The sequence below is a fragment of the Myotis yumanensis genome, unplaced genomic scaffold (genome assembly GCF_028538775.1).
Source record: "Myotis yumanensis isolate MYYU_CA2020_CCGP unplaced genomic scaffold, mMyoYum1.0.hap1 SCAF_11, whole genome shotgun sequence".
NCBI classification, from domain to species: Eukaryota; Metazoa; Chordata; class Mammalia; order Chiroptera; family Vespertilionidae; genus Myotis; species Myotis yumanensis.
Genome location: NW_027223762.1, coordinates 43,867,581 through 43,895,510, shown reverse-complemented (window position 1 = coordinate 43,895,510; position 27,930 = coordinate 43,867,581). Strand labels below are relative to the sequence as shown.

At 39.5% G+C, this 27,930-nt stretch overlaps 1 protein-coding gene across 5 annotated transcripts in view; it reads right to left on the bottom strand.

Annotated features, from left to right (window-relative positions):
- The window catches only part of ALMS1 (ALMS1 centrosome and basal body associated protein), a 137,686-nt gene that overhangs the window by 6,726 nt on the left and 103,030 nt on the right, over nt 1-27,930 (bottom strand). For 4 of the 5 annotated variants that reach the window (XM_070429484.1, XM_070429486.1, XM_070429488.1 and 1 more), the window contains 4 exons: nt 4,933-5,053; nt 3,340-3,543; nt 2,874-3,100; nt 800-983 (listed from right to left, as the gene is read on the bottom strand). In XM_070429484.1, the coding sequence (XP_070285585.1) occupies nt 800-983; nt 2,874-3,100; nt 3,340-3,543; nt 4,933-5,053 (736 nt within the window). The remainder of the gene's footprint in view (nt 1-799; nt 984-2,873; nt 3,101-3,339; nt 3,544-4,932; nt 5,054-27,930) is intronic. The other variant, XM_070429487.1, reaches the window with a different exon arrangement.

The following is a 27,930-nucleotide window of genomic DNA, read 5'->3' as shown; positions in this document are numbered from 1 at the left end:
GGTACTTAATTAATCTCTTAGCCTTTGTTTTCTCATCTCTAAAATAGGGATATTAATAGGATTTACCTCAGGAAGTATTGTAACTATTAAATGCCAACAATGTCTGAGTAAAACATAAGGGCTACATAATTATTACTTTTTATTTTTTAATATATTTTTATTGATTTCAGAGGGGAAAGGAGAGGGAGAGAGAGAAGAAACATCTATGATAAAAGAGAATTATTGATCAGCTGCCTCTTGCACGCCCCACAGGGGATCGAGCCTGCAACCCAGGCATGTGTCCTGACCAGGAATTGAACCGTGATCTCCTGGTTCATAGGTTGACGCTCAACCACTGAGCCATGCTGGCCAGGCCATAACTATTATTTTAATTACTAACACTACTACTTCTATTATCATTATTATTATTATTACCACCCAATGAAGTAGACAAGCCTGAAATCAGCCCCCTCTTTAATGAAAGAAATGAACAAACATAATACTACTTTTGGAACTAACTTGCTCACAGACACAGATTGTATAAAAACACCTTCTTACTGTACACTCTCGTTTTTAAGATGCAGTGATAGGGCAAGAGTAACTGGGTTCATTTGGATCATGAGAGTACTAAAGCTAAACTGGGAGGGTTCTGTGACCTCAGGAGATGTAAGTCTCAGCAAGCAAAGAAGTCTGTCTGTCTGTCCATGTAACTGGCCTGGCGCTGAGCAGTGCTTCTCCCAGCAAGAAGCAGACCTTAGAAAAAAGAAAACAAAAGCAGACCTTGACCTCTGTACCCAGGAAAGGAAAGTGCAGCATGTACCTCTCTTAGAAAACAGGTGCACGGAGTCCCCTTGGCCCTGCCATTCTCGCCCAGTGTTGAACAGCGTCTCCCGCTCACTTTGTAACACGTTCTGTAGCTTCCTCTCCTGGACTATTAACTTCAGGCGTTTTATCCGCTCCCCAGAGCGGGAGATGAAGTCAGGTCTGTGAAACAGAAGTGATTCCTGAGGAGAAAAAGCCCCCATCCTCACATTAATGATGCAGTCTGCTAAGGGCATAGAAAAACAGGACCTGACCAACAGATTTAAAGAGTCTATTTCTAAAGCTATTTTCTAGTCTATTCTATTATTAAAAACTAGAGGCCTGGTGCACAAGATTCGTGCAGGGGGGCCCTCAACCCGGCCATGCCCTCTTGCAGTCCGGGAGCCCTCGGGGGATGTCCAACTGATGGCTTAGATCCGCTCCCAAGCAGTCAGTTGGACAAACTTAGCGCTGTCATGGAGGTGGGAGAGGCTCCCGCCACCGCTGCACTCGCCAGCCATGAGCTGGCTTCTGGCTGAGCGGCATTCCCCCTGTGGGAGCGCACTGACTACCAGGGGGCAGCTCCTGTGTTGAGCGTCTGCCTCCTGGTGGTCGGTGTGCATCATAGTGACCGATTGGCCTGCAATTAGGTCGATTTGCATATTACCTTTTTATTATACAGTGGGGCCTTGACTTATGAGTGTCCAGACTAATGAGTTTTTCGAGATACAAGCCATCTCTCGGCCGATTTTTTGCTTTGAGTTGTGAGCTAAAATTCGGGTTACGAGCCAGCTTCAGATAACCCACCGCTAGTTGGCGCAGCAAACGTCACAGTGAACGCCACAACATCAGCCCAGCATCACGTGTCTCACTCGTTCACTGTTGATTTGACATATGAGTAATTTGAGTTACAAGCTCCGTCACGGAACGAATTAAACTCGTAAGTCAAGACCCGACTGTATAGGACTAGATGTCCATGCACAAATTTGTGCACCAATGGCTGCGGGATTGGGCTGAAACCAGCTCTCCGACATCCCCTGAGGGGTCCCAGATTGTGAGAGGGTGCAAGCCAGGCCGAGGGACCCCACTGGTGTATGATCAGGGCTGGGGAGGGATGCAGGAGGATGGCCAGCCGGGGAGGGGCCACGGGAGGGCTCCAGGGCGTGTCCGGCCCATCTTGCTCAGTCCCGATCGGCTGGACCCCAGAAGCAAGGTAACCTACCAGTCGGAGCATCTGCCCCATGGTGGTCAGTGCACGTCATAGCAACTGGTCGACTGTTGTCCCCTGGTGGTCAGTATACGTCAGAGTGGTTGAGTGGCCTTAGCATATCATTAGCATATTACACTTTGGTTGAACGGATGACCGGACACTTAGTATATAAGGCTTTCATTATATAGAATAATCTAACAAACTCTCTGTGTGGGAGAGTTCCAGTAGGGAAATCAGAGAGATCACAGAAATGCCTTAGGAATAAGCCAAGAGCTAAGATGTGGCAATTACAACTCTCCCAGATAGGATGGAGCTTGGCCCATTGTGCTATATTAAATTTCCCTTCAAATACAGGGTGGGGCAAAAGTAGGTTTACGTTGTTGGTACACGACAGTTTATTCTTGTATTGTTATTTTGTATTATTTGCCATACGAACAACTGTAAGCCTACTTTTGCCTCACCTTGTACACCATTAAATAACATTTCCTGTAGCTCCCAAACGACATATAAAGAGACTTAGTGCCCTTTAAACCTCGTGTTATATAGCAGTAGGAGTTCTGGAGGAACAAATATAAGGCTGAGCCAACATGAGACTTCCAGGGCAACATGTGTCCATAAACCCGATAAGCATTGGTGTCACAACATCCTTCCTTCTACTGCCTTGTCTCCAGATGCTGAGGGTGATGCATGATTTAAAATGATTAACAGAGTAAGGCAGCCTTTGATTAATGATGAGAGTGAGAACAGATGAACTCTGGTGGTGCTAGAAATGAGGGTCACATGACTGTGCTTCTGAAGGCCAAGTCACAGATTTAATTTCTTTGAACCTCATCCCTTTTTCCCCCTGAAACACAGGGCTAAAATGCACTCGATGTCCCTGTACCTGTAAGGTTGCTTTCACCAATGGCTTCAGTGGGCTCCTGCCTGGGCCTGCTAGTGACGTGTGGCTGGCCGTGTGCTGGCCCTGCCAGTTCTGCTCCCGCAGTGGTTCCCTCCAGGGTTTGGTGTTGGTTATTGGTGCAAACCAGGCGATACCAGGGCCACGATAATTGAAGTTTTCCTTCTTAGGACCAGACTTCACATTTTCCACAGGAACAAACCATGAAACTTCTACAGGAAATATTTTTAAGAAAGGAGATTTTTCATATTTCTCAGAGACGTGTGCATAAAATAGGCTCTCAGCAGATGTAGCTGTTAGAGGCCATCATGATGCCCAGGAGTCTGCTTAACTGCAGGAATGACTCTATAACTGTAGTGCAGGGGGTGGAGATGGGGTCAACACAGGGTCATTTAGAAACAATAATCTGAGCATAGCTTTTCTGCTATAAAACCGGGAATTAGAAACTGACCTTCACAGCAACTCTGTTTGTTCTTCTTTAACTTTTTGTCTCCAAGATTTCTGGTAAGGAGCTTTTTTTCTTCTACTTTTTCTTCTGACCAAGAAGTCACATCACTGTCTTCTTCCACTTGAACCTCACTAAAACTTGGAGTTGGGAAAATCACCCCAACATCTCGAGTGTTTGTTTTTAAACCATTCACAATCTCCAAGTTTCCTGAGGGGAAAGATCACAGATGTCTCTGGGAGCAGCCTTGAGACTTAGTTGGCAGGTAATATATTCAAATAAGTAAATGAAAAGTTTTTAAGGCTTCAAAAATGCAAGCTATGGCCTTTGTTGGGTGGGTTGGAGTGTGTAAGGGGGAAGAGAGGAAGGGAGGAAAGGTGGTAGGGGGAGAAAGGGAGGGAAAAGAGAAGAAGAAAAAGGGAAGGGAGAGGAGGAGAGGGAGAGGGAAGGGAGGGGGGACAAGAGAAGAGTTTTTATCTCAGAGTCAGTTTACGTATTAGAGGGAAAGAACTAATATAGATTCAGTTCTGATCCCAAGTGAAAAAGACAGAAAATGCTTCTAGTCCTCCTGGAAGTCACCTAGGTAAGGAAGAGGTTGACAGATGTAAAGACATGACTTGAGGGGAAAGAAAAAGTCAATGCAGAGGTTTATTTTTGTTTTATAAAATCAAAAGATATAAAAAGGCATAAAATGAAAAGTATACTTCCCACTCCTATTCTCCATTCACCCAGTTCAGAACTCCATTATTCCAGACAATTTTCTGTGTACATTCAAACAATTCTCTTATTTATTTATGTTAATCCTCACCAGAGGGTATTTTTCCATTGCTTTTTAGAGAGAGTGGGAGGAGGGGATGAGAGAGAAAGAGAGAAATACTGATGTGAGAGACACCCATTGGTCGCCTGCCATACACTGGATCGAACCTGCAACCCAGGTATGTGCCCTTGACCAGGAGTTGAACACGAGACACTTGGTGCTTGGGCTGATGCTCTAACCACTGAACATACCACCCAGGGCTCTTCCTTATTTTTTAAATACATGTAGTAGCATGCTATACACTGTTCTGTACCTTATCTTCTCTTTTTAATTATATGTCATGGAGATTTTGCCATATTGGTAGAGAGACCTTTGTCATCCTAAGTAGGATTTCATTATATAGATGTACAGTAATTTACTTAACCATTTGGCTATTGATGAACATATAAGTTGCATTTTATTTTCTGCTAAACAATACTTCGATTAACTATGTGGTTAATTCTACACACTTGTCATTTTGCACATATAATGCACAGTATATCTAAAGGCTAAATTCCAAAAGTCAAAGTGAGGGTGAAAGAAATTTTGATAGAAATTGCCAAATTGCCTGTCATAGGGGTTATACTTCCAATTTATACTCCCACTAGAATGTATGAGAGCACTTATTTCTTTAGACTCTTGCCCACATACTTGCTATAAAGCTTAGATTTTTGCCAATCTGATAGGTGAGTAATGACATTTGAGTATAGTATTAATCTTCATTTAGTATCATGCCGAGTATCTTATATTTAAGAGCTACTTGTATTTTAGTGGAAAGAAATGTTTAAATTCAAGTAATTTACCTGCTTGCACGCCCTTGTTTAACATATGTACATTTTGTTTGTCGCAAAGGGTAGAGTTTGAGCTCCAGAAATTACCGGTAGAAGACGAAAAAGAGTCAGAAGAAATCATACGGTTTACCATCTAGAAAAAACAAGAGACCCTGTTGTCATTACCTGCAGTCAATGGCACAATTACCCACAGAATAAGAAAACAGTCACCAACCAAAGAGAGCCCTTTCTTATCCAATCCAAACTGCTGAGATGAAGCTTGTGACAGTGTGAGCATGCTACCACAGGATTTGTGACAGGGAGGAGAATGCTGCTGTGGTTGAATAAGGGCTTGAGCTGTTTCCTGAAGGTAAGACAACAGACAGACAAACAGACAAACTGGGTATATTCCTAGGACTTGAGAAAACGGAAGAAGGTGCTAGCCAAAAATCAGCCTGGTCAGTCTTCAGAATGAAATTTTGACTGGACACCTGCCTAAATTTTGATGAGAGAGGAGAGGGCCAGGGGTAATTACAGAGAGCGATGAGCAGCAGAGTGCTTTCTAAGATCAGGCTCAGATACTCAGACGAGGGTAAACGCTGCAGAGCTGAAAGGCCCCTGAGAAGTCCTGAATGAGTGCTGCAAAAAGCATTAAAAAGCCCAAAAGGCCTTTTTAATTAAGTTCAGAGCAAGGAGAGCAATGCAGGTTGGAAAAATTCATGGATTTAAGGTGATGGTGGAATATTAGTGGGTGACAAAAATATTATCAAACTGTAGTTGAATAAATACAGTATAAAATAGTATTTCTTAAACTTGCCTATTGCAACAATCCCCTTGGGGAGTGGCCCTGACCCAGACGATGAGTTGAATCTCACTGGGAGGGAGGGAACATCTTGCTCATCTCTTAAGCAGGTTTGGTAGAGGTAAACTGAAGACCAAGTCAGGAAAGGAAACTGCAGGTACTTGCTCCCCTGAGCTAGATAAACTAAACTACATTCCAGGGACTTCAGGAAACTTAGCAACAGAATCCTGGAGGAGGGAGCTATGTTAGATGTCCGGGGCCAGGAAATGATGTAATTGGTGGGTTTAAAACTAATGACCTGAAATATTTTAGAATGGGTCACCAATCTGATAACTTCAATGAGGGCTTGTAAGGCAGGCAGAGCAAGCCCTGCCAGGTTAGCCTCGTTTCCCCTAGCAGACATGGTCACTAACTGGCAGACAAAAGAATTGTAGTAAGTACTTGATTTGAACAAATGACAGAAATTCTCATGACATCTTTGAGGGCAAAATGGAGTAATATGGGCTGAATCGTAATATAATATTCTTATCAACACAGCAAGAGGCCATTACTGAGCGACAGATCTTGCATTCAACACAAACATTTACTCAGCGCTTTCTGAGCGGCAGTCACTTGGTTTACTCTGGCTATTCCTTAACATTTTACATATCAGTGTATTAGAGATATGGGAAGCAGATCTCCCCTACAATGCACATCTGGGAGGGCCTAAATGGTTGCCACAATCCCAAATAACAGGAATAATAGGCCAAATCAAACAAAGGTTAATTGCAAAGTCCCACACATTAGGCAGGAGGAATGGCAGAAACTTGGATGCAGTAGAAAAAGCTCTGGGTCTGGAGCCCAAGACCTACTCCAGTTTCAGATCTTCCCTTCACTGTTTCTACTCGAGTAAGCCATAACCTCTCTACACCAGTTTCCCATCTAAAAAGGGAAACTACATATCTGAAATTATCAAAGTGTTAGAAAGAACAAATGATTTACATTCTAAACAGTAAAACATAAATATGAAACTATGAGATTATTATGTTAAAAAAAAAGTATAAGCTCAGAAAGAGTGGTGAAGATGTGACTGACCAGCAAACACTACACCTTTTCTGCAACTGTAAAAGAAAAAAGAAAAAGCAGCAGCAACACTTTAGGTCCTGAAACAGACTGATTCTCAAGATAGATTATATACTTTACGAAATGTAAAGTGTGCTGCCATTTTTGTGAAAAAGGGTATAAAACATATGTAGGTATTTGCTTTTTAATATATAAAATACCTATGAAAGAAAAGAAACCGGGTTGGAAAGGGAGAGATAAAACTTTTTATTTGCAGATGGCATGATCCTATCTGTAGAAAATATGAAGGAATCCATAAGGAGGTACTAGAATTAAAAAAAGTTTAGCTAGAGTGCAGAATATAAGATCAATAAGAAAAAAATCCGTTGTATTTTTATATCTAGCAATGAGCAACTGGAAATAAAATCAAGGAAACAATTCCATTCATAATATCATCAAAAAGAATAAAATATTTAGGAATAAATTTAGCAGAAGGGCAAGCTTTGTACTCTGAAAACTATAAACCATTGATGGGAGAAACTAACAATCTAAATAAATAGTGAGATATTCCACATATATAATTTAAATGTGGGTAAAAGACAGACATTTCACCAAAGAGATATGAGTGACCAATAAGCATATGAAAAGATGTTCAACATCGTCAGTCATTAGGAAAATGCAAATTAAAAATCACAATGATATCACTTTATATCCACTAGAATAGTTACGATAAAAAAAAGATGGATAATACTAAGTGTTGAGAAGGAAGCAGAGAAACTGGAACCTTCACATATTGCTGATGGGAATGTAAAATGATACAGCCACTTTGGAAAATGCTTTGGCATTTTCTTAAAAATTAAACATAAACTTAACATGTTACCCAGCAATTCCACTCATACATACATACCCCAAAATAAATGAAAGCCTGTCCACACAAAAACATTTACACAAATGTTCACAGCACATTATTTATATTATCCCCTCAAATTAAATAATCCAAATGTCTAACAACTGGTAATTGGATAAACAAAATGTGGCCTCTATCATATAATGGAATACTAATCACCAATAAAAAGAAACTACTGACACAGATTACAACATGGGTGAACTCTGAAAATATGCTAAGCAAAAGAAGCCAGATGCAAACACTACATATTACATGACTGTATTTGTATGAAATGTCCAGAAAAGGCAGGGGTGGGGTAAAAAATGTCTGGGGTTGTAATGCAGATTGATTGTAAACAGTTGTACAAGGGACCTTTTTCGGGTGACAGAAATGTTCTAAAATGGAATTGTGGTAGTAATTGCACAACTCTGTAAACTTACTAAAAATAATTGACTTGTACACTTTAAATAGATAAATTTTATGTTATGTAAATTATACTTCAATAAATCTGTTTACAAAACAGGAGTGGGAAGGACACTATCAAATACTCTTTTACACATTTTAAATTTTGTAACATGATTGCATAACTAGTTTAAGAAGTGAGAATAAAACAAAACCTTACAGAGAAGAGTGTAGCAATAAAGGTCTAATGACTCTGGTGAGTTCAACGGGAGTAAAATGTTAGGTCATAGAACTGTTCGAGCCACAGAGAGGAAGGTGATCACTCTGTCAACAGGCTCTATCTGAAGTACATGCAGCATGCTTAGTTCAGAGACGTTTAAAAATAGGATACTGACAAACTTCATAGATCCATCTTGGAAAAGGGGAGTAGAAAGCATGACCTGGAAGGAATAGTTCAAAGAGTGAAGATCAGAAAGAAAACAAAAGAAAATAAAAATACTTCAGGGAAGGAAGAGGGGACCCAAGAGGTAGAAAATTAGATCTATTTTCTGCTCCTTTGGAGTGCAAAACTGGGTATCAATGCAGGCTGAACCTGGATCTTTGTAAGTTACAACCTTTAAAAACTGGAGCCTTAGACAAATGGGATGAGCTGCCCATGAGCAGTGAGTGGAGGAGCTGTTGAAGCAGAGGCTGGAGCACCTTTTGGTACAGGTAAAGCAGAAGTGTTAATGGTGGTCCCTTCCAACCCTGAGTCTGAACCTCCTGGTTCCGAAGCACACACCCAGTCGTGATATGCACCACTGGTGTGAAAGCACATTTACATCTGATTAAATGAGAAGACTTGGTGTGTGTGTTCCCATTTCTAGGGCAAGTCCCTGCCTAGAAAAAGGTTAATATTTAAAAATAGAAAGCAATCTAAAATAAATTTCCTTTCAACAAAACATACTTAGTTAGCCCTCTAGAACGGTTAAAATAAAAACATACAAAAGCAAGTGTTTTCAAGGATGGAACCCTCACACATTGCTGTGGAAATGCAAAATGGGGACAATACTTTGGATAATGGTTTAGTAGTTCCTCAAACGGTTAAACATAAAGTTATATATAATCCAGCAGATATCCACTCCTAAGCATATGCACAAAACAAAACACATGTCCACACAAAAACTTGCCCATGAAAGTCCACAGAAGTTTTGTTAATAGCCAAAAAGTTAAAGAAATACAAATGTCCATTAACTGGTGGCTGGATAAATAAAATGTGGTGTATTCATATAATGGAATGGTATTATCCTATATAATAAAAGGGTAATATGCAAACTGACCCTAACAGCAGAACGACAGGGAATGACTGGTCACTATGACACTTACTGACCAGCAGGGGGCAGACGCTCAATGCAGGAGCTGCTCCCTGGTGGTCAGTGCGCTCCCACAGGGGGAGCTCTGCTCAGCCATAAGCCAGGCTGATGGCTGCCAGTACAGCCGTGGTGGTGGGGAGCCTTTCCCGCCTCCTCAGCAGCACTAAGGATGTCCAACTGCAGCTTAGGCCTGCTCCCCGCTGGCAAGTAGACGTCCCCTGAGGGCTCCTGGGCTGCCAGAGGGATGTCTGACTGCCAGCTTAGGCCCAATCCCCTGGGGAGCGGGCCTAAGCCAGCAGGTGGTCATCCCCTAAGGGGTCTTAGGCTGCGGGAGGGCACAGGCCGGGCTGAGGGGACCCCCCCACCCCCAGTGCACAAATTTTTGTGCACTGGGCCTCTAGTCTCTGTACATAAAACCCTAATATGCTAATAGACCAAATGATAGAACAGAACCGGTTGCTATGACGTGCACTAACCACCAGGGGGCGCATGTGGACCATGGTGGGCGTTGGCAGCAGGCGGCAGAGCACGGAACATGGTGGCCGTCAGCCATGGATGAGATGGTGGAGCAGGTGAGTGGGGTCGCCAGACCAAGGTGGGGCACCAGTTGCTGTCATTGGGCGAACCTTCGGTGGTTACTGAAAATACTTTGTTCCTGCATGCCACATTCCCACCCGACACTCGCACCTGTTGCCAGTGCCGGCCCCAATCGCTCAGCGCCATCAGTGGATGTGAGTGGCGGCTGCCAGCCCTGATTGCCCCTGAAGGTTTCTCCACCTCCCCCTGCTCCTAAGGGGCAATCAGGGCAGCAGCCACTGCTCGCACCCGCTGCTGGAGCCAGCCCCAATTGCTCTGTGCCATCAGCAGGTGCAAGCAGGGTCAGTGCCATCAGCATGTGGGAGCAGCAATGGCGGGAGTGGGGCTGCCGGCAGACAGGGGACTGGGGCCATGGCGGGAGGGGCCGGGTGGGGGCTTGGAGAATGGGCCAAGACTTGCCCCTGTGCCCACTGCAGCCTCATTCCTTTCAAGGTGCAGGAATTCGTGCACTGGGCCCCTAGTTTGGTAATACAAAGGAATACATGCTACAATGTAGATGAACCTAGAGAACATTAAGTGAAAGAAGCCTGTCTCAAAAGATCACATATTGTATGATCCCATTTATATAAAATGTCCAGAATAAGAAAATCTATAGGCAGGAAGTAGATTAGTAACCACAGCCAGGAGCTGGGGTGGGGGTGGGAGAAATGAGAAATGACTGCTAATGTATACAGGGTGTTTTTGGGTGTATCGGAAATGTTTTAAAATTAGAGGGATGGTGCATACACTGAGACCCAATGAATTGTATACTTAAATATGAATTTTATGGCCTGTGAAGGATCTCAATAAAGCTGTAAAAATATATTTATTCATGTGTGGCCAACTGAAGTACATGTAGATTACAAAGCCTTATTTGGAGGAAAAGCTTCTCATGCTTTATGGTTCTGCATCTCCTGTTACTGAATCAGAGATATGAGAACAATGGAAGGTTATCAACAGTATCATTTTCACATAATAACGAACAGACATTCCTAACAAAAATGTAGATGCTAGATGTAGATACACTGAAACACTATACACACTCTATGATTAGGGCCAAGTGCAAACTATCAGAATCATGCAATCATGCCATGTTGACTTTCAGTTTCACAATAATCGCAACATACAGGCCTGCACTGTGTATGACAATTTGTGCTGAGAACCCACTATGGGTTAGCACATTTTTTGCTAAAATCATTTACTGATGCTGTTGGTAAACCACAACACTCCACTTTCCTTGGTCCATGGGAAAGGCTAATGACTCATCATCTATCCCTCAGGGCCTGGGATTAGCCAGGTGTGATCAGCCCATTCAGTTCTAAGCAATGGGGCTTATATATAAAGATTTAGGTGACTACAAGTCAAATGACATTATCAGCTATCATGGTTTAAAGTTGCTGTTGTAGAGTCTTGGAAGGAGATAATGGCTTTTTAAAAAATATATTTTTATTGATTTTAGAGAGGAAGGGAGAGATAGAAACATCAATGATGAGAGAGAATCATTGACTGGCTGCCTCCTGCATGCCCCACACTGGGGACCAAGCCCACAACCGAGGCATGTGCCCTTGATCAGAATTGAACCTGGGACCCTTCAGTCCACCGGCTGAGGCTCTTTCCACTGAGCCAAACTGGTTAGGGCTACATGGCTGTTTTTGTTTTAATTTCTATTATTATGAGCAAACTCACCTGCTGATGCCTTACTCTACACTGGGAAAAGGAAGTAACTGCCACCATTTCAGAGATGTTTCCGGCTTTTGTATGTTTTAGTTTAACTAAAATCTAGGTGAGACTCATTCTCATATTTGTTGATCAGAGACACCATCAGATCCAGAAAAAGAAAAAAAGCTTTTCAACTAAAAATTTACTTTTTAGGTGGAAATAGGAAAACATATCTAATATAGGAAAAAAGGTCATGTTTCCTTATATGACCCTGTATAGCTATTCTTCATGTAGATTGTTATTGCTGACCTTCAGGTAGTCAGGTGCCTGCAAGATGTTTTGCTTCCCCCGCAGGGGAATGGGTTTATGTTAATTCATTTATAACCATTCAAGTTTAGGAACAGAGATACACAATGATAAGTCAGAGTCAAAATTTGAAATATATTCAATGTCATCAAAATAAAATTTTTTGTTGTTGTGAAAAGTTTTTAGTTATGTGGAATTGTAGTTTCAATAATAAAACTTACTAACCAGTAAAGGGTGACACAATCACAAAGTACCTGTCCCAAAAAGAATACTTTTACATAGTTTCAATTCCTAGAGACAAGATTAAAGGTTAAATAAAAAGCAGGAACTCACCTAATTATTATTCAGAACTGGTCCTTTATTTCTGCAGGTATGGTAGATAACTATGGAAAATCTTCCCCAGAAAATTAAAAATGCAGTAGCTCCTCAGAAATTTTCTTTTGTTACATGAATGAGGAAATACTACAGAGATGGAATGATTCTGAATGATGACAAAATTCAAAGTATGGTCACAAGACTGGATGGTTAAAATGATAACTGAGGTCAAGAAACTAACAACAGGATAGTAAAGTTTCCCAGATAATGACAGGGCTTGGGGTAGGAAAAAAAAGAAAAAGAAAAAAAAAAGAAACACGTCCTCAACTAATACATGGGAAAAACCAGGTTAACAAATGATCATGAAAATCCTGTAAAGGGCGGTTGAGCTAGACGACAAGGGTCCCAGAAGATCTTCTATCAGGTTTTTAATTCTGTTTGAAGTGCCTCTTCTTTCCCTCCCCACTTTCTCTGCCTTCTCTCAAGTCTTTCCTCTTGGTTTTAACATGTATGAAGGAAGATGATGACTCTACATGATGACTCGAAAATCTTTATTTCACTTAGGACACACTCATAAAATCATATATCTATGTCTGTTAGATATTCTCACTTGTATATTCTGATCTAACTTCAAGTTTAATAAATGAAATGGGCGCCCTAACCGGTTTGGCTCAGTGGATAGAGTGTCAGCCTGCGGACTCAAGGGTCCCAGGTTCGATTCTGTTCAAGGGCACGTACCTTGGTTGCGGGCACATCCCCAGGGGGGAGAGTGCAGGAGGCGGCTGATAAATGTTTCTCTCTCATCGATGTTTCTATCTCTCTATCCCTTTCCCTTCCTCTCTGTAAAAAATCAATAAAATATATTTTAAAAAATAAATGAAATGGCTTCATATTTTGGTCAGAATTAGTTTTCTCTTTAGATCTCTCCAATTCTGTTAAGGTGTTCACATATTATTTCAGTTATTTTGAGTAGAAATTTTAAAAGAACCATGGCTATTAATTACCAAGTGAAATTGATTAGAGTCCAGTTTAACCAAAGAATAATAGATTTTTTCTAATAATTTAGGAATATCACTTTATTTAAAAATCTCTATTGGCAATTAGTTGAACATAAAAATAAAATCACACCTATGCACACAGAAGTAAATTCCATGTGAATTAAGTGTTTAAGAGTGTTGCCTCCTACACTTAGAATGATGCTTTTTTTTTTTTTTTATATATTTTATTGATTTTTTACAGAGAGGAAGGGAGAGAGATAGAGAGTTAGAAACATCGATGAGAGAGAAACATCGACCAGCTGCCTCCTGCACATCTTCCACTGGGGATGTGCCCGCAACCCAGGCACATGCCCTTGACCGGAATCAAACCTGGGACCCTTGAGTCCGCAGGCCGACGCTCTATCCACTGAGCCAAACCGGTTTCGGCTAGAATGATGCTTTTAAGTTTTCATCTGTTTAGTGAAAAATAGTAGCTGTTAAGGTTGCAATGTTACTATACCGTGGTTAGAAAGTAAGAGCTTATAAATCTTCCACTTTTGGGATTTATCAACATTTTGTCTAAATGTACAATTACTTTTTAAAAATATGCCAAGTGGGCATTTGGAACAACTGTAGATGCTGTGTTTTGGAAATGAAGTTTTATATAGATATTTTAAATCATGCTTGTAAATATGGGTATTAAAATCTACATCTTTTATCTGTTATTATGAAAATAATCAAAGAAAAGCAATTCAAGTATCCCACTCTTATAATGTTATCATATTCTATATTATAATTATGTCTAGATGAATGAACAAATGTTTGTAGCCTGGTTCAAAGGACAGTAGTAGACAAGATTAATCAAAGAACCTGTATGCATATGTGCATAACCCATGGACACAGACAATAGTGTGGTGAAGGCCTGGGTTGGGGGCTGGTGAGGGCTAGAAGGGGTCAATGGGGAAAGAAAAGGGGGCCCCTGTAATACTTTCAACAATAAGGATTTTTAAAAAAAAAAAAAACCACCAGAGTAAACAGGAAGAAAAAAAAAAAAAGGACAGCAGTAATTTTGGAAGTCTCTAAAAGACTCTCTCCTCTCTTGGAAATTACAAAGTGGGGGTAAGATAGATTCTCAACACAAGTAACATTTAATAAAAACAACACACAAAAAACCACCAAGAAAGAAAACCTCTACCTTCCCATAGTATGTGAACTTGTATTTCTAATCTCCCAGCAAAACTAGAAATGGAAATATAGGAATTTTCATGCATTGTAGGTAGGAATAGAGACTGGAAAAGTAAGTATACATCTAGCTTATCATCCATGATTCCACTTCTGGATATATATGCCAAAGACAGTCTCACACAGGTCCATTAGGGGATATGCACAAGGGTGTGCACTGTGGTGTTTTGTGGTACTGGGAGTTGACAGCAACCTAGGTATCCATTACAGGGAACATACCTAAAAGAGGCCATGAATCTAGGAGCACATTTAACTCAACCCTTAGCACATGGAGTTAAAAGAAAAATCCTACTTTACTTTGGCATAGAAACTGTGTATAATACTTCTCTAATCCTAATATTTTACTCTGCTTCTAGAAGGATTTATTATGACATTCCAATAGAAATTTCAGGCAGAAACTAGAATGCAATGAAAAACCTGAAGATTCTCTTTTCCAGCTCATAACTAACATTTTGTGTGTGTTTGATCTGTTTGGCTTACCTCACTTTTTAAATTAATGTGAAACAAAAACAACCAGAATAGCTTATTAGAAAATACATGCTTTTTGTAATATGAAATAGAAATTTATAAAGAATCCCATAATTTTAAGATAATGTCAATATTTATTTTGATTCAGTTGTGTGTGAATATGTATAGGTAAAATGTTTAGAATATAAATACAGTTTTACATCTTGCTTTTTATTTCTTAATATATCATGAAATGTATTCTTTGGGCTCCAAGATACTGCTTTTTACTTGTTTCTCTCCATATATGATCGCAATTGTAAAGACTAATATGAAATCAGCCAATATTATTAAAATATGTAAGAAATACTGGTAAACATTTGATTTGACATTAATGAGATAAAAAATAGAGAAATAATTCATCTCCAACTTTTTTCCCTGAACAAAAACTAAAAAAACCTGACCTTTTTTTTTGTACTGACAATAGTACACTATCCCCCTTCTTCAACTCCAATATACAACCAGAAACTGAGAAAAAGAGATAAAAAATGTTGGGAGAAGGAGTAAGAGAGAAAACACAGAGAGCACAGAGGCAAACACAGCAAGAACACGAGAGAAAGGGAGGAGAGGAGAAGTAACCAGAAAAACAAGACACAGTGAGACAAGACAGTAGGGTGGGAAGGGGAAGAGCGCAGTGCACAGAGTATGGGTGTACAGAGGCATAGAGAAAAGCAGAAAGCATGAAAAGATACAGTAGTGAGAGAAAAGCATGGCCTGTAGAGACTGCATAAATAGAGAGAGGCACAGAAAGACTGAGTCAAAGAAAGAGTAGGTGTCATCAAAGGAAGGAGGGGAGGATGAATTGCAGCTGCATCTATTCCTATTGACTCTTAAACCTTCAAGTAACAGGTAAAAAATGTGCTGGACACAGAGGTTCAGGACAAAGAAGCATGAGCATATCTGAGGAAATCCAGGTTAAAGACAGGATAGGCACCTCAAAAAAGAAATAGAAATGATCAATAAACATACAAAAGAAAATAAAAATCTCAGTGGATGTGATTTTAAAAATGTAAAGCAGAACAGATACCATATTTCAGGCCTATCTGCTTGGCAAATGCTAACAAGAATGCCATTGTCAGGTACTGACCAAGTTATTATTATTATACATTGCTAGTGAAAAAACAATTTATTTCAGGAGGACAACTTAATAGTGTAGACTAAAATTTTTTTAAAAAAATCCTCACCCAAGGATATGTTATTGATTTTTAGAGAGAAAGGAAGCGGGGGGGGGGGGGGGGGGGGGGAGAAACATCTATGCGAGAAACATCCATAGGTTGCCTCCAGTATGTGTCCTGACCAGAGATGGAACCCACAACCTTTTGGCACACAGGATGATGCTGGATTAAACATTTTGAATGTGCATACTTAATAATCCAAAAATTTCATGTTAGAAATGTATCTCAAGGAAACAGAAAAAATCCATAGAGATGTAACAAGATAATACATCAAACTGCAGATAATGATAAAAATTTCAAAACAATTTAAATATCTCTCATTAGGTAACTAATTAAACTTTATCTAATTTTATCCTGTATATTTATACAATGAAACCCATAAAGCCAGTAAAAATGACTACATTAATGCCGAGGCCGGTTTGGCTTGGTGGATAGAGCGTTGGCCTGCGGACTGGGGGGGTCCCAGGTTCGATTCCGGTCGGGGGTGTGTGCCTGGGCTGTGGGCACATCCCCGGTGGGAGATGTGCGGGAGGCGGCGGATTGATGTTTCTCTCTCATCGATGTTTCTAGCTCTGTCTCTCTCCTTTCCTCTCTGTGAAAAATCAATAAAATACATTAAAAAAAAATGACTACATTAATCTGCATCTGACATAGAAAGATGTCTATGATATATTAAGTGTAAAGTTTCAGAACAATATACATAATGTGATTTCTTTTACTTGTTTCTCTTCATATATGAACATGAGTGTAAAGACTATTGAAATCTGTTTTATAAAAATGTAAGAAACACTGATAAATACTTAATCTTATTCTCTCATTAAAGTCTCTTCATTAGGTATTTAGCTACATTAGAACATGGACATAATGAAATAGATTCAACATAAGCAGATATGTGAATCATAAAATACAAACCTGGAAGCTTATTTATGAAAATGTTAATCGATTTTGACTATTTCAGGACAGTGAGAATTATGGGTGATTTCCAAGTTTTTTATATCTTTTATATTATCTGAACTCTTTACACTTAGTTATCTTTTACCTTTATGCTCAAAGGAAATAAAGAGAAATCTTTTTTAATAAAATATTTGGTAATAAAGAGGGACAAAAAATAAAGTGGTAGAAGCACCAGGTAAAAATCATCCATAGTCTATGAGGAACAAAGATATAGTTCTAGTTGAGAATAAGCCTAAAGAAAAGACAGAAATCCAAAATAAAAGATAGAGAAACACAGAGAAAACAGATGAATGAATTTTAGAAAATATGATAGCATAAAGACAGGCTTAATGAACCTCTTCTTCAATAACCGAAAGACAAAGAGCAACAAAAAGTGAAAAGAATATTCAGAATCTAGGGAAAGGACTCAACTTAGACCAAAAAAATTCCAGAAATACTGTCTAGAGAAACTGTTACCAAAGGCAGCTATGAGTTAACAAAAGAGAAGGGAAAAAAAAACAAAGAAAAAAATAAAAAAGAGAGAGGAAAAAAACAAAAACCAAAACAAAAACAAAACAAAAAAAAAAAAGAGAAGGGAACTAGACTGGCTGGGCCTGATTGAGTCTGGAAATTATACGCAATCAGGCTTAAGTCTGGAAGTTACCACTTCAGACACTCCAGGGGATAGCCAAATCCCTGCGAAGGGTATTAACACCCCTCTGCCCTCATGGAGGGATGAAGGAATGCTTTTCCAATCTCCCAGGGGGACAATCAGTCCACGGAGATTATGACCAGGGTGAGGGGTGTAGTTGGGGGAGGAATCTTACCTAATAGACAAACATGTAAATTGACCGTACCTTCGCCACACTAACCAGCCAATCAGGAGAGTATGCAAATTAACTCAACAAAGATGGCGGTTAATTTGCATATGTAGGCTCCAAGAGGCAGAGTGAAGACTGAAGGCGAGCCGGAGCAGCGAAGACGGAAGACTGAAGGCGGCTCCGGCCGGAGCAGCGAAGACGGAAGGCGGCTCCGGCCGGAGCGAAGGCCTGAGTCCCGGGTGCTGGAGGAAAATCGGTGCCAGCAGCCAGACGGGAAGGCCTATTGCATGAATCTCTTCGTGCAACAGGCCTCTAGTCTATATATATAAAAGTCTAAGCGGCCATTACGACCGGTTGACCACTTGACCAGTTGCTATGATGCACTGACCACCAGAGGGCAGAGGCTCAATGCAGAAGCTTCCCCCTGGTGGTCAGAGCGTTCCCACAGCCAACCTCCCGCGGTTCCTCCCCCTGGCCGGCCACTCCTGATTGGCTCAATCACAGGCCAGGCTGAGGGACCCCACCTGTGCACGAATTTGTGCACCGGGCCTCTAGTAAACAATAAAGAAGAAAGTCTCTTGCTAGACACTGGGCAGTAGAAGCCAAGATGGCACAGGGGGAGGTCCTTCTACTTTGAGGCATGTGCAGCAGGAGCCAAATGGTGACCATAATGGGGAGATGTCTAGCCTGGGAAAAGGATAAGATTGGATGAGGGCATGAAACCCCAGAAGATCTAAGAAAGAGACTGAATAGGGGCAGGACCCAGCACAAGCCCAGGAAGGATTAGGAAAGAGAAGTTAGTTTGAAAGAAAGCCTGCTTTCTCTTAACACTTGGGTTGCGGGAAACGAGTTAAGTCGGCTCGCGTGAATTGCGCGTACTCCGCGGGAGCCGTCTTAAAACACTTTTTTTTTTATAGACTAGCAGTAGAATGCGGGTAACGTATAAATACGTAAACTAAAGTTATCATAATTTTACTGAACGTTGCCATTTGCGCAAAAAAATTAGGAAAATGGCCCGCGCCACGCGCCACCTGTTAGCGCCTGATGAAAGCTACCTGCAGACAGTGTGTTAAGCCCAAGGTAATATAATCAAAGCTTAACAAAGGCCAATCTGAGTAATACACATGTACCAGTCAGTTCAAATGTGTTATCTTTCTGTAGCAGCTGTGAGGTTCTAAGCATGGGCCTAGGTGTAGCAGTGCAGTGCCTGCTGACTCAGAGACTAAGATAGCTAGATGGGGACAGAGACTGAACTGAACTAAGCTTTAGCATGGACTGAACAGAACTATGAAGTTTCAGATACCTCTTGGCCAATGGCATAGAATTTCTGGGCCCTGGTCCTCCTGGGCTCAGTGAGGACAAGTGTGGGCTTGCTGCCCCAGAGGCTGGACTTCCCCCACAGCGAGGCAGAACTTAGCCATCTGCTTGTGGATGAAACACTGGGCACCTGGAAACAGTCTATTGCTTCTACTCCAATAAATCTTACCACTACACCTCATCTTCCTATGCATAGGTCCCCGAAATGCTTTCCTCGTGACTCTGTGGAAGAACCTATTTCCACTGGCAACAAAACAACTGGGACCAAATTTAAGGAGCTGTCACAAAGCTCTTCCTACAGAAAGAATATACTTAACACTAAATTGTACACTTAAATGGTTAAGATGATAAATTTTATGTATTGTGTTTGTTTTAACACAATAAAAAGGTCATTTCCCCAGTCTGAAATGGAATTTTGTATAATAAACACATACAACAGGAAAAAAAAGATGATAAAATTTAAACCAAACATACTTGTTACAATTTTTAACTTAAGCAAAATAAATTCACTTCAAAAGAAAACCCTCACATGGGGGGGGGGGGCACTTAAATTCAACTAGATGCTACTAACACTGGAGCAAAATGACTTAGAAGAGCTAAGAATAAAAAGATGGGCAAAGATCAATTATGCAAATGTACATTTAAAAATTGCATTGGATGAAACAGAATCAAAGGCAAAATATGTTAAAAATGGAAAATGAACTTACTTTGGACAATTTACAGTGTAATTCATAGTGATTAAAAACTGTTATTTATATTGTATATGCCAGACATAAACTTATACATAAACCTTCAATTATCACAAAGATAAATCAACTTTCAACTATATTCTTTGAAATCCTTAATGGATCAAGGAAACCAATATTTGGGAAGAATATAATAAATATAATTAACAAAGATGATATGCTATGCATATTCATATAATTAGAATGTTATACTCTGTATGGAGACTCTACCTCCTTTATAACACCCTCGGAGTACTTAGTCATACATTAAGTTACAAGTCTCTATATATCCTTAAAACAGAAATAGAACTGAGCACACTCTCTAGTCACAATACAGCAAAATTAATATGCAGTGAGACAATAAATCTAAGCAATGGAATTAAAAAAAATTTTCTCCTAAACTCCTCTTGGGTCAAACAGGAAATCCAAAGCTATATTATAAAACATCTAAAAGGTACTACTAATAAAAATACCACGGGTCAAAATCTACTAATTATATACATTTTTTTTCCACTTGGATATCAACAGAATTGAATAAAGCAGTGCTCCCATCCTTATAACCACTACCACCATCAATAACAACAAAAATATACCAACTTTAATTTCGTGAATTTTCTTGAAGCCTCAGAAAGTCGAGGTCAGAGGCCAACTCTGGTCCTAAATCTAAGAAGAAACTGCTGGTTACCTGGAAGAGATATAACTGGATAGGATTAAGAAGGTTCGAGATTGGATTAAGTGCTGGAGACCAAGTGTGCCCTGACAAGAGTGTGAAGTCCTTGGGGGCTATAGAAATTGAGGGAGTCTGCACCCCTTTGCTGACTATTTTTCTATGAACTCCACCAGGAAAACAATTGAAGAGTTTTATGAAAGTGTCCATTATAGTGCAGACCCAGGAAAGTGAAACAGCAGCTGTTGTGGGAAGGGCACAAAACTACTTGGGAGGGATGTCAGCAAAACTGGCAGAATAGGGAGAGCTCCAGGAACCTGCCCCTTTACTAGGCCCAAAAATCTGACAAAAACTATCAAAATCAATCTTATCAAAACTCTGAAATACAGTCAAAGGTACATGGCAACTAAAGAAAAGCAAGAGCAAGGCCAAATAAACAAAGTAGGAGAGCACTTTGTGGCTTTTTACTTAGCGTTGCTTGCCCCACTCCTATTCCCCCTTCCCTGGCAAAGTATTTCTGGAATGCAAGGATGGTTTAACAGTGGTTCTCAATCTGTGGGTCTCGACCCCTTTGGCGGTCCAACGACCCTTTCACAGGGGTCACCTAAGACCATCCTGCATATCAGATATTTACATTACGATTCATAACATAGCAACATTACAGTTATGAAGTAGCAATGAAAATAATTTTATGTTTGGGTCACAACATGAGGAACTGTATTTAAAGGGCCATAAGGTTGAGAACCATTGGTTTAACACATGATTATCAATATACACCATATTAATAGAATTTTTAAAAAACCACCCATATGATCATCTCAATAGGTGCTGAAATATTTGGCAAACACCAAAATCCTTTCATGGTAAAAACACTCACCAAAATAGGAAAAAAAGGTAACTTCCTCAGCACAATAAAGGTCATATGTGGAAATACACAGCTAAAACCATTCTCAACAGCAACAGACTGAATGCTTTCCTAAGATCATAAACAAACAATGGTGCCTTGCTTTTACCACTTCTATTTGATGCTCTACTGGAAGTTCTAGCCAGACCAATTAGGCAAGAAAAATAAAGGGCACCCAAATCGAAAAAGAGGAAGACTATCTCTATTCACAGATAATATAGCTTCATATATAGAAAATCCTAAAAAATCTGCAAGAAGTGCTAGCCGGTTTTGTTTAGTGGTTAGAGCATCAGTCCATGTACTGAAGGATCACGGGTTCGATTCTGGTCAAGGGCACATACCTTAGTTGCAAGCTCAGTTTCTGGCAACCAGACAATGTGTCTCTCTCACATCGATGTTTCTCCCCCTCCCTTCCACTCTCTCTAAAAATCAATGGAAAAAATACCCTTGGGTGAGGATTAACAATAACAACAACAAAAACTTGCAAGAAAACTATTAAAATTAATAAACAGTCAGGTTGCGTAATACAAGACCAACATGCAAAAATCAGCTGAGTATCTATAACACTAACAATGAACAATGCAAAAATGAAGAAAACAATTACATTTAAAATCGCATCAAAAATAAAAATAAAAATCATATGGCATACCAAAGGACCCCAAATAGCCAAAACAGTCTTGAAAAAGAATAAGGTTGGAGGTCTTATACTTCCTGATATCAAAATTTATTTTAAAAAATAGAGTAAACCCAAACAGTGTGTACTGGCATACTGTAGACCAGGGGTCCTCAAACTTTTTAAACAGGGGGCCAGTTCACTGTCCCTCAGACCGTTGGAGGGCCGGACTATAGTTTAAAAAAAACTATGAACAAATTCCTATGCACACTGCACATATCTTACTTTGAAGTAAAAAAACAAAACGGGAACAAATACAATATTTGTATTTGCATGTGGCCCGCAGGCCGTAGTTGGAGGACCCCTGCTATAGACCAATGGAATAGAATAGAGAGCCCAGAAATAAACCCTTACATATATGGTCAAATGATTTTTGACAAGGGTGCCAAGACCATTCAACAGGGAAAGACTGTCTTTTTTCAACAACTAGTGCTGGGACAACAAAATATCCATGTGCAAAAAGATAAAGTTAAAGCCTTACCTTAACACCGTATACAAAAATTACTGTGCTCATGGATTGGTAGACTTAATATTGTTAAGATGGCAATAAATCCCAAAGCCAACACAGACTTAATACAATTAATACCAAAATCCTAATGACCTTTTCAGCAAAAACTGAAAAGCTGATCTTAATATTCACATGGAGATACAAAGGATTTAAATAGCCAAAACAGTGTTGGAAAAGAACAAAGTTGGAGGAATCACCTTCTCAGTTCTTTCCACAAAGCTACAGTAATCAAAATAGTGCAATAATGGCATACAAATAGGAATACAGATAAAAAAAATAAAACTGAAAGTCTAGAAATAAATCCTCAATTATATGGTCAATTGAGTTTTGACAATGAAGCCTAGATCACTCAAGGGAGAAAGAATAGTTTCTTCAATAACTGGTGCTGAGACAATTGAATATCCATGTGGAAAAGAATGAAGTTTTGACCCTTACCTCATATTATATACAAAAATTAACTCAATATGTCAAAAATGCAAATGAAAGAGCTAAAAGTATAAAAAATTTAAAATAAAAGGAAAAATCTTTATGACTTTGGACTTAGCAATGGTTTCTTAGATATGACACCAAAAGCACAAGCAACAAAAGATAGGGATACTGGGCTCTTCATCAAACTGTAAACTGTTGTGGCCTAGCCAACATGGCTCAGTGATTGGGCATTGACCAATAAAGCAGGGGTTCACGGTTTGATTCCTGGTCAGGGCACATGCCAGGTTGCGGGCTTCATCCCTAGTAGAGGCGTGCAGGAGGCAGCCAATGAATGATTCTCTCTCATCACTGATGTTTCTAGCTCTTTCTTCCTCTCCCTTCCTCTCTGAATAATATATATATATATATATATATATATATATATATATATATATAAATTTTTTTAAAGTAAACTGTTTTGTCTTGGACAGTAACAAGTGAAAAGATACCCAGAGAATGGGAACAAATATTTGCAAATTATATATCTGATAATAGTAATCAATCCAGAATATATAAATAAATCTTACAACTCAAAAACAAAAAGCAAACAGCAATTAAAAAGTAGGTAAAGACTTGAATAGACATTTCCCCAAAGAAGATACAAATGACCAACAAGCACATGAAAAGATGCTTAGACGTCATTAGTCATGCAGGACAGGGAAGGCAGATCATAACCACCATCAAAATGACAATTAAGTATAAAATACCATCTCATTTATACTAGGATGCCCCCACCCCCCCAAAAAAGGTAAATAAAGATAGTTGGTGGACCTAGGGACATTGTAACCCTCAGACATTGCTAATGGAATGTAAAATAAATGTAGCCACTGTGGAAAAACAGTTTGACAATTCCTCAATAAGCTAAACATAGAATTACCACATGGCTCAGTATTTCCACTCCGAGGTATATTCTCAAAAGAAATGTTTATAGCTATTCAAATAAAAACCTGTAGCCTGGCTGGCATGGCTTAGTGACTGAGGGTCTACCTATGAACCAAGAAGTCACGGTTCGATTCCTGGTCAGGGCACATGTCTGGGTTGCGGGATTGACTTCCAGTAGGGGGTGTGCAGGAAGCAGACAATCAGTGATTTTGTCTTATCATTCATGTTTCTATCTTTCGCTCCCTCTCCCTTTCTGAAATCAATAAAAAATATTTTTAAAAACAGAAAAAGAAAACTTGTACAAAAATGTTCATATCAGCTCTACTGACAATAGCTAAAAGGTGGACACAAACTCAAATGTCTATGAGTGGATGAATGGATAAGATGTGGTACATGCATGCAATGAAGCACTGATTCATGCTAGAACATGGAGGAACCCCCAAAACATTAAGCTAAGGAGCCTGACCCAAAGGTCATCTATTGTATGATTCCATTTATATGAAATAACCGGAACAGGCAAGTTCACAGAAATAAGAAAGTTAAGTGGTTCTGAGAGGCTGTTGGGAAGAGAGAATAGAGTTTGCTTAATGGGTGTGAGATTTCTCCTGGGTGATGAAAAGTTGTTGAACTAGATAGTGGTGATGATTATAAAACATTGTGAATGACCCTAGCTGGTTTGGCTCAGTGGATGGAGCGTTGGCCTGTGGACTGAGGGGTCCCGGGTTCGATTCCGGTCAAGGGCACATGCCTGGGTTGCGGGCTCTATCCCTGGGGGACATGCAGGAGGCAGCCGATGGATGTTTCTCTCTCTCTCCCTCCCTCTCCTTTCCTCTCTGAAATCAATAAAAATATTTTTAAAAACTCTCAAAAAATCATTGTGAATGTACTCAGTGCCACTAAACTGTGCACTTTAAAAATCATTAAAATGATAAACTTTATTTTTTAAAATATATTTTTATTGACTTCAGAGAAGAAGGGAAAGGAAGAGAGACAGAAACATCAATGATGAGAGGTAAGAATCATTGATCAACTGCCTCCTGCACGCCCCCTACTGGGGATCGAGCCCGAAATCAGACATGTGCTTGTTGACCAGAATCAAACTCGGGACTCTTCATTCCACAGGCCAATGCTCTATCCACTTAGCCAAACCAGCTAGGGCAAAATGATAAATTTCATGTTATGTGTATCTATTTTACCACACACAAAAATCCCTCCTTAGAGCCTTTTCCCTTATCTCTTCTACGGAACAAAAAGCCTTAATCTGTGCCATTTCCAATTCTTTTTTTACTTACAGTCATTTTGTACTATTTATATATGTAATCACTATCATTTAATACCTACCAAACCTCAATTATAATATTTATGATAAACTATCTGAACGTCTTGTGCCTTCTTTTGTCTAGACTAGCAGTCTCTAAATTATTTAATTATGCAGTCCTACAGGAAAAAAAATACATGTATTTTAATCTTTACCCAAGGGTATTTTTATTTATTTATTTATTTATTTATTTATTAAAATATATTTTATTGATTTTTTACAGAGGGGAAGGGAGAGGGACAGTTAGAAACATCGATGAGAAACATCAATCAGCTGCCTCCTGCACCATCCCTAGTGGGGATGTGCCTGCAACCAAGGTACATGCCCTTGACTGGAATCAAACCTGGGACCCTTGAGTCCGCAGGCTGACGCTCCATCCACTGAGCCAAACCAGTTAGGGTTACCCAAGGGTATTTTTAAAAATTGATTTGAGAGAGAGAGCATCAACTTGTCTTCACATTTCTTCATTTACTTTTAAAAGTCATGTTGTAGCTCACTTCTCTCTGGCTTCCATAATTTTCTTTCACTCTATATTTCCTTTAAAAAAATAATTTTTTTTTTATTTTGTGTGTGTGTGTTTAAAAGCAACTCAAAATGTCTTGAAAGACAGAGAGAAATGAATCAACAAAAAAACAAAACAAAAAACCCCAGGCAATATTGGTTAGAATGGAAGTCATTCTAAACTAAAAGCTCCCCAATGGCAGGGATATACTTTGCAGATTCTGAAGCAGTTAGAGCAGCGGTTCTCAACCTGTGGGTCACGACCCCTTTGGGGGTCGAACGACCCTTTCACAGGGGTGTCGCCTAAGACCATCGGAAAACGCATATATAATTACATATTGTTTTTGTGATTAATCACTATGCTTTAATTATGTTCAGTTTGTAACAATGAAAATACATTCTGATATCAGATATTTACATTACAATTCATAACAGTAGCAAAATTACAGTTATGAAGTAGCAACGAAAATAATTTTATGGTTGAGGGTCACCACAACATGAGGAACTGTATTAAAGGGTCGCGCCATTAGGAAGGTTGAGAACCACTGAGTTAGAGAGAAACACTGACGTACAAGAGGAACACCAATCAATAGGTTGCCTCCCTTATGTGCCCTAACTGGGGAACTAATTAGCAACCTAGGTATCTGCCCTGATGGGGAATTGAACCCGCAACCTTTTTGGTATATGGAATGACACTCAACTAACTGGCCAGGCAATATTTTTGAGCATAAATTACCAAAGTAGATATTTGCAGTGTGGGGCAAAAGTAAATTTACAGTTGTTTATACAGAAAATGTAATAATTAGAATAATAATACAGGAGTAACTTTCACATACAACTGTAAACCTACTTTTGCCTCACCCTGTATTTATAAATTATGTTATTATTGTACTCATCTATGTATATAAAAGCCTAAGTGACCGAATGACCACCCGGGGGCAGACACTCAATGCAGGAGTTGCTCCCTGATGGTCAGTGCGCTTCCATAGCCAACCTCCCATGGCTGGCCAACTTCCCGTGGTCCCTCCCCACCAGCCAGCCGGCCCCGATCGCCAGCAGGCCAGGGACCCCACCTGTGCATGAATTCATGCACTGGGCCTCTAGTATAATATAAACATATATAAAATGTAAGTTTTAAAAGTTTGAGAAAAAAATAAATCTAATATTTTTCTTTCTATACTCCAAAGAACAAGCATCACTCTTTATAAAGCACTTCTTTGGGCACACTAAATTTTATTCTTGGGTTAAATTATGTTGACCCTTTGTGAGATGTCTTTGCTGAACACTATAGTAAAGTCATATTAGCCTTATAGGCATTATTACTGAACCTACTGTAAGGATGCTGCTGAGGACTCTATTATACTGTGGTTCCTTTTTTATGAGGACAGATGAGTAAATTTCTTCTAGGTTTTAGTACCAGAAATATGTAATGCTTTTGAGAATTCAGTTTGTTTTTATATTATAGACTTGTGATTGATCACAAAATTCTAGCAATACTAACTGGTAGAAAACAAAGCAAAATTTGTGACTCACAACCATATCTATAAGGTACATTTTATCTCTCTCTAGCATCAACTTGTCTTCCCATAATTCACAAATCTTCATTTATTTATTCTTAAAAGTCATGTTGTAGCTCACCTCTCTCTGGCTTCCATAATTTTTTTTTCATTCGAATTCTTTTTTTCCTTTTAAAAAATCATATTATTGTGTGTGTGTGTGTGTGTGTGTGTGTGTTTAAAAGCAACTCAAAATGTCTTGAAAGACAGGGAGAAATGAATCAAGAAAAAACAAATTTACAAAACCTCGGCAATATTGTTCAGAATGGAGGTCATTCTAAACTAAAAGCTCACCGGTGCCAGGGATATACTTTGTAGATTCTGAAGCAGTTAGCAGCAAAGCCCTTCATCCAAAGGATAATTTGTAAATGAGTGTTGATGAAAAGAATGACAACTCACAATAGCACTGTACTACACTTTCTCACTCTTTTCCAATTGGTAAGGAATATTAGTGAGGAAAGGGAAAATGGCTTTTTTCCACCTGTGTGCAAAGCTTAATTAAAAGTCCATGAAAAAGGCAG